The sequence below is a fragment of the Poromitra crassiceps genome (genome assembly GCF_964638095.1).
Source record: "Poromitra crassiceps genome assembly, chromosome: 26".
Classification (NCBI taxonomy): domain Eukaryota; kingdom Metazoa; phylum Chordata; class Actinopteri; order Beryciformes; family Melamphaidae; genus Poromitra; species Poromitra crassiceps.
This window is the reverse complement of record NC_139640.1, coordinates 9,661,685-9,669,890: the sequence shown is the minus strand read 5'-3', so window position 1 is coordinate 9,669,890 and position 8,206 is coordinate 9,661,685. Positions and strand designations below refer to the sequence as shown.

Below are 8,206 nucleotides of genomic sequence, written 5' to 3'. Positions count from 1 at the left end.
GGTGCGTTGTCTGACTTGTGTCCGACTTGAAACTCGTGCCCACAGCACAAGAGTTCCGGAGGAAGAGGAGTGAAGTTCCTACTGTATGTGGATGCTTGGCTTGTGGTACTTTCTGAAATGAATGAATGAATGAACATTGTATATTGTACAGTTCATGTACTTTCCTATAGACGGTTTTCACCAGCTGCAACCCCACAGCACTTCCTTTTTCTCAGCTTCTTCTTTTGTGTTTTATGGCGGTTGGCATCCTTAAATGTTGCATTACCACCACCTGAATAGACCAAATCAGCGGGATGTTTACATTTACTTCCGGGTACCCCTGAGGTCCACACATTATAATGGCGGTGGACGGCACAAACTGACGTGTTGAAGACAAAAACAGACAAAGAAGACAAAAATGGTTCGTCCATGTTGTGTTGTTGTTTAATATCATTCATAACAACACTTTCACTAACGACCTAGTCTGGGCACCTTCCACCCCGCTTTTTGTCATGGGGGCGTAAACCCCGGACCCAGAATTAACACCGGATGGCAATGCGCCTAACAACGTCTTTGTTGCCGTTAGCTTGACGCGGTGATGTTACCTAAACTAGAGTCTGATCAAAACAAAGCTAGCGTTACATAAAACAAAACGTTTATGCAATATGGCATCTCCGCCACCACCGCCTGACACACCGGTCAAATCGGTGAAAGAGGATTCTGATACTTGGGTCAAATTGTCAAGTTAACGTGAAAGTTGACGAGCTAGAAACGCTGCCATCCGGTCTAGGGCGGGCTCTAGGCGGGAACCAGTAGGGTGACAAAATCAATTGTGGGCGGGAGCCAGGCTCTTTCTCGCCGAGAAGAGCCTGGTGACGCGAGGTTACTAACGACCAGACTAGCTAATTTACCTGTTGGACCAGACCAGAGTAGACTTGACGCTAAATTAAATTAACGTGGCGTCAGTAGCTCTGTTTGTAACGTTAACGTAACCTCGCGTCACCAGGCTCTTCTACGTTAATGAGTCTGCAAAACAGCGAGTTTGACAGACAAACAAACGTTATTAGCTAGCTAACACTACATAAAACAAACACAGAAGAAAGGCTAGATACGTCGGACAAGCATGTTTACCAACCGTTTAACCAATTAAATTGAAAGTAGTCGGCCGAAAACAACGAGAGGGTTTGACAGCATTTATTTGACAACACGCACATTTAAACCTGCCGCCTTCCCCAAGTGGTACCCGGAAGTAAATTTGTTTACATGGTGACGTCACGGTGATTTGGTCTTATCCTATTGACAGTGTCCACTTTCTCAGCTATTCAGGGGAAAACACTGACATAGCCTACTTCTATTTACATTTTTTATTTTTGCTATGTAAACGTTTAAATGTAAAGATAGGCCTATGCGTGCAATAACGTACTGATAGTCAGCTTACTCTGTAACATGTAGCTTTTATTAGCCTCTCAGGCTAGCTCCGGGACGCAATCTTTTTTTTCCCATGATGGTGAAGGCTAGGCGAAGGCATGACCCGCCCCTCTCTGCCTCTAATTGGCTGACTGCACTCGGCTGCTCTCGCCTGCTTCCCAGGCGAGTCAGAAGTCATCTCAAACGAGCCGGGAAGTAGGCTACTTCATAGCTTAACTATGAAAATAGTGTTGGCTATTTATGGCCCTTTCTGCTGCAGCATGTTGAAGAAATAAATGTTCAGTTTGAACAACACCCATTCTGGTCATTATAGAGCAAGATGATCGCTTCCACTACCAGGGCCACCCAGAGAGATGGCAGTGCCCCTGGAGGGGTCCAGCCACTATGCCCCCCCCTCCCCCGCACGCGCTTTACTAAGGGGGTAAGCTTCAAGGGGCGCCCCCCATCGCTGGCGGCGTTCTCCTCTCCTCCTCTCCTCTCCCCCTCTCCCCCTCTCCTCTCCTCGCCTCTCCCCTCCTCACCTCTCCCCATCTCCCCTCTCCTCTCCCCCTCCTCTTGTCTCCTCTCCCCTCCTCCCCCTCTGCTCTCCTCTCCTCTCCCCCTGGTTCCCCCTCTCCTCCTCTCTCCTCTCCCCCTGGTACCCCCTCTCCTCTCCCCCTCTGCTCTCCCCTCCTCTCCCTCTGGTTCCCCCTCTCTCCTATCCCCCTGGTTCCCCCTCTCCTCTCCCCCTCTGCTCTCCTCTCCTCTCCCCCTGGTTCCCCCTCTCCTCTCCCCTCCTCTCCTCTGGTCCCCCCTCTGCTCTCCCCTCCTCTCCTCTGCTCTCCTCTCCTCTCCCCCACTCCTCTCCCCCTCTCTCCTCCCCTCCTCTCCCCCTGGTTCCCCCTCTCCCCTCCTCTCCTCTGGTCCCCCCTCTGCTCTCCTCCCCTCCTCTCCCCCTGGTTCCCCCTCTCCTCTCGTTCCCCCCACCCAGCGTTCGTTCGTTAGTTCTTGATCTTGATGATAGCTCTGGCCCCCACCCAGCCCCATCTGCGGTCGCCTTTTATACACTTCCCAAACAACGCAGGACAACGTGATTGGCTGGCTCAGATTTGAACAGATCTGAGCCAATCAGCGTTATCCTGTGATGACGTAATGTCCTGCGTCTCATGACCGGATGGACCATATATGGACTTCCTCCCCCCCCTGGCTGCGCTATCATAGCTGCTGACTGTTACTGCACTATCCGTCAGATCCGTAACATGGACGTTACTCTGCAGAAACTACAGTAACAAAATCACGAATTGCTCTGTTTTTGTAGCTCTGCATGTCTGTGTTTGTCTAGTTAATGTGTTAACGTTAGCTAACGGCTAACATTCGCTAGTTAGCCAACCAACCAGCAGCTAACATTAGCTAGCTAGCTAGCTTACCGGAAGCGATATTTTTTTTGGATGATGGCGAAGGCATAACCCACCCCTGGCCCTCTCTGCCTCTGATTAGTGGCAGCGTTATAAACCATAGATATGACTATATTAAAAACATAAACACACTGGCGTCTTTCATGCAGGCTAGCAAGCGTAACTGCTGTATGTCTGTCTGACCCACGAGTCTGACGGTCTGACCACAGACTGTAACAGAGATGTAATGCAGGATAGCCAAGCGAATGTGTTTGGATGGAAGTTTGACGCTAGGCCAATCAGAGGCAGAGAGGGGCGGGTTATGCCTTCGCATAGCCTTCGCCATCATCCGAAAAAAAATATCGCCTCCGGGACAACAACGCTTCCTACCCAGCGTGTGCACGTCTTTCCGACAGGGGTGGTTGTTATGGCAACTATCAACAACAACAACAACAACAACTACTACTACAAGACATAAAGACCGAAATAGGCTACCTTGTTAATGTGTCTGTCGGAGACACGGCCTAACGTTAACATTTAATATGAGCCGAATATCAGCCTGCGCTCAGCTATGTATACAGGAAGTAAACCGGATATTCAGGTGGGTTGTGACGGTTGTTGTTGTTGTCAAGTTAAAACTGTCTATAGGTAGATAGATAGATAGATAGATAGATAGACAGACAGACAGACAGATAGATAGATAGATAGATAGATAGATAGATAGATAGATAGATAGATAGATAGATAGATAGATAGATACTGTACATACATCCATAGCCTACATACATAGGCTACACATCATCATCATCATGTCTATCATTATTGATGTCATTTGATCAGTCCCAATACTCCTTGATAACAAATACTACTTAAGGTATCACGATAGTCAGTGGTATACAGTGTAAAATACACATTAAAATATCTTCACATCATTTGACCAAAAAATGTGGTTGTTTGATTAGACCCGTAGAACAAGCTTGTCACAAAATACCCTCTGTTTGCTCATGTGTCAGCTAGACCTGTTATTAATGTGGTAACAAACCCACCCTAAAAAATAACTGGGGAATCACCTCAGTTTTGCCAGGATTCACATTCTATCAAGTAACTGCACATAATGTGGAAGTGAATAAAGTATCATGAAAAAAAAACTCCATTGTCCTGTGTAGGTATAATTACAACATGCCCTGGTTTTTTCCACTCTGGAGTCCAGAGCCAGACAGCCAGAGTGTGAGAAAGGATCCACCTGGCCGTTCGGCTGGGGGCCAAGTCAAGGTCAGGACGCAGATTACAACCTGTCCCAAATTGTAGCCTACTAAAATTATGCCAGAATAATCTGTGAGCAGGTCAAAAAAACAAAAAAAAACAAAAAACTGCACCACTAATGTGCTGAAGTTGCAAACTGCCTTTTGCTACATAATGAAACACAATTCTTAGGTTAGGCTCCCAATAAGCCCAATTAACAGCTTTCATTAGCATAATTTAATAAGCCATGTATAAGATCTTGTCATTGAAAAAACTGCACTCTTCCAGGATTATGATTGGTCAATACAGGAAGGGGTGTGTCTTGATGACAGGGGTTATAGCAGTCAATAAAACCCAGGCACAGGTCCAGGAAAAAATCCTTGCATCTTCCATCCACACAATCATGAGGTTTCTGGTGTTCGTTCTGCTCCTAGGAGCTGCCTGTAAGTATGGAGCACATTCATAGAACAAACCAGTATTCAGAAAGCATCTCAGAATAGATCTAATCTACAGCATTTCAGCTGGCTTTCAGATTCCAAATCAATTACATGGCCAAAGAAATCTTGCATGCAAAGTCCTTTATTGTGAATGGTTGAATGATACTGTAAGTACAAGATTTTTTGACGTAGTACTATTTAAAATGCAAGGACTCACAACAAATCATTCTTTGAAATATGATACAAAGAAGTGAATGAGTTGAATTTTTTTTTTTTATGAAACTGACTGAAGCGTTTGGGTCTTCTGGGATAATTGAAGAGTATCAACATTTTTGTAAGATGCCCTGTGGTGCGGTGGATAGATAACGCTAATCTTTTTCCAGTTGCCACAGAGGATGACAAGATTGTCGGCGGGCGTGAATGCACGCCTCACTCCCAGCCCCACCAGGTGTCTCTGAACTCTGGCTACCACTTCTGTGGCGGCTCCCTGGTCAACGAGCACTGGGTCGTGTCCGCCGCTCACTGCTACAAGTCATAAGAGCTTCCCCCAAAAGCTACAGAAGAAGTAGGACTTATTTAGCACTATAATACAACTCATCCCTCCTGTCTTTGGCTCCTTCTCTGTCTTCTCACACTCCTTTAGCAAGATGGACATTGTTCTCGGTGACCACAACCGTTGGTTCGTGGACGGCAAAGAGCAGATCATCTCCGCTGCCCGTGTGATCCCCCATCCCAACTATGAATCCTGGCTGGTGAACAATGACATCATGCTGATCAAGCTGAGCGAACCCGCCACCCTCAACCAGTACGTGCAGCCTGTGGGTCTGCCCACCGGCTGTGCCCCCGCTGGCACCATGTGCACCGTCTCCGGTTGGGGGGTGACCATGAGCTGTGAGTGCCTCTAAGTCTAAGGGCTTCTGCATTTGATTGTTATTCAGAATCAGAATCAGAATCAGAATCAGAATCAGAATCAGAATCACTTTTATTGCCACAGTATGCAAGTTACATACGAAGAATTTGTATGCAGTGTAGCGGTCACATCAATATACAGAGATAAGAAGTAGGAAGATAACTAAAGACCAGGCGCGGACTGCATAATCGGGCACGTCGGGCAAATGCCCGGTGGCCTGGCCTGGCCTGCAAAAAAAAAAAAAAAAAAAATGTTTTTGGTGCCCGCAGTCAGGCCACTCACTGAACAGCAGGCCAGGCGCCGCCTACTGGTTTACTAGTGGTTTTATTACTTTATTCAGGGTTAAAGTGGGTGCATCTCATTGTAAAATTGGACTCGGCCCAAATTGGGCTTCAAATGGCCCAAATCTGGCTTCAAACGGCCCAAATTGGGCTTCAAACGGCCCAAATTTTTCGCCGCCGCCCTTCGGGCGCCGGCACGCGCGTCGGCCCGTATCGGCCTGGCCTGCTTGGTATTTAATGCCCGGCCTGAATTATGATCCCAGTCCACCCCTGCCAAAGACAATCACAAAGTTGCACGTGCAATCAAATCGAGTAAATATATACAATATGAAGTGTTCTGTGGATCATAAATATGAATTTATGTTGGATTTACATGAGATTTACAGACTGAGTTAAATAGACGTTAAATAGGCAGTGGATTTACATGAATTTACAGTCGGAGTTAAATAGAGTTTACATTGAATGTACATGAAATTTACGGGCTATTGTTTTTTACAGGTTATTGTTAGAATGATCTGGCCTCTTTCCTCCCTTTCTCATCGATGCGTGTTTGCATCTGCACAGCTGCTGACAGCAACATACTGCAGTGTGTGGACGTCCCCATCTTGTCTAAAGAGGACTGTGACAACTCCTACCCCGACATGATCACTGACGCCATGTTCTGCGCTGGATATCTGGAGGGAGGCAAGGACTCCTGCCAGGTGTGTGCATCACTCTGCTTCTCCACCTGGCATTTATGACTTGCAGAGTTTAGATCAGCAATTGTGTTGATCTCTCTCTCTCTCTCTCTCTCAGGGTGACTCTGGTGGCCCCGTGGTGTGTGATGGTGAGCTGCAGGGTGTTGTGTCCTGGGGCTTTGGGTGCGCTGAGAAGAACCACCCTGGTGTCTACGCTAGGGTAAAAAAAAAAAAAAAAAAGTTTTCCACAGCATTGGTTGTTTATAGGGGTGTCACGATATTTCGTCGCACGATATATCGCGATATCGAAACGTCACTATATCGATATCGTCAGAAAAAAAGTGATATCGTAAAAATAAATAAAAATAAAAATAAATTGCTCCTGAATAATATATAGAACAAATTTAGCAGAATCAACACGCATGAGTGAGGTGGTAGACAACTACTGGCATGGCAAAACAGCTCAAGGGGTACATATTATAGGGGTACATAAGGGGTCTTATATTTTATACTGTTTGCTTGTACCTGTTGCTCTGCATCTGATTTTAACCCTGTAAAGTGTCCTTGAGTGACCTGAAAGGCGCTTTTAAATAAAATGCATTATTACATAAGATTACATAAGTTTAGGGACCATTGAGCATGAGTTATTTAAGAAATAGATTGTATACTTTATTTTTCTTTCACCATGCAACAAACATTTAGTTTGTGACAGTGTGACACGTTCTATTGCAAGAGAAGCATTATCTTCCATGTTGTTTTCTAGTTATTATAATAACAATTTCCAAAAACAGCATTTGTTTTGTATTTTGTGTATTTCAAATGAAAGACTATTTTTCCAGTATTTTCCCAGGGCTCCCTTGAAAAGAGGTTTCGATTTCAACGGGACTCACATGGTTAAATAAATGATAAATAAATACATAAAAATTATTTACTTTTGTTAAAAAAAATATTGTTAAAATATCGTATCGTATCGTTATCGTGAACCCAATATCGTGTATCGTATCGTATCGTGAAATTAGTGTATCGTGACACCCCTAGTTGTTTATCTTTTGTGACACAGAAATAGCACACTATTCTCATGATGTGACACATGTCTTTCCTTTTATGTCTCTCTTCCTCTTGCATCATCAGACCTGCATTTTCACCGAATGGCTGCAGAGCACCATGGCCAGCTACTAAGTCTCCTCCTGTAGAGCACCATGGCCAGCTACTAAGTCTCCTCCTGCAGAGCACCATGGCCAGCTACTAAGTCTCCTGCTGCAGAACAACCATGGTCAGCTACTCTCCTCAGGCGTCAACATGTTCCCCAAACGCTCAAATGTTCTTGTTCTTTTTTAGAATGCTGTGATTGGGGGGAGACGTTCAGAGTTTTGTTTGGATATGTTTTGCACTTTATACATTGGACCAAAATAAACAAAGGCGTGAGGAATGTGATGTCATTTCAGTATTTTGAATAAAACAATTGGCTTACATTTACATCCACAGTATCATCATTTTTCATCATCTTCTATGCTAAAACCTCTCAATAAATCTGTCTCCAAAATATTCTGATTAGTAATGTTGAATTAAATGTTTATGATTGTCACATAACGAACTCCGTTACAACTCCATAAATAACCCTATTACATCCATAACTATAACTTAAACAGGCAGTATAACCAATATGCTAACTGTTGTCAACCCTGTTACTGATGTGTCAGCCCTGTTACTTGTATAATATTCTAACATAATTAAAAAAATGAAAAGACACATGTAAAATAAACGAATTGTATGCGTTAAGTAAAAAGTACCAGTAATGCACTCAAAGAAATGTGGGTATTATTAGTTTGTTTACATCACTTTTTCTTAAACAGAAGATGCTGTGAAAGTGCCAAATGTA

At 44.6% G+C, this 8,206-nt stretch overlaps 1 protein-coding gene across 1 annotated transcript; it reads left to right on the top strand.

The window, feature by feature from the left end:
• Positions 1-4,425: 4,425 nt before the first annotated feature.
• Positions 4,426-7,756, top strand: LOC310798801 (trypsin-1-like; the record flags this gene model as incomplete). The annotated part of the gene is made up of 6 exons (XM_083661351.1): positions 4,426-4,465; positions 4,843-4,993; positions 5,103-5,350; positions 6,215-6,351; positions 6,446-6,547; positions 7,459-7,756. The coding sequence occupies 6 exons, from the start codon at positions 4,426-4,428 to the stop codon at positions 7,504-7,506; spliced, it is 726 nt and encodes a 241-aa protein (XP_083517477.1). The 3' UTR covers positions 7,507-7,756.
• Positions 7,757-8,206: the final 450 nt, after the last annotated feature.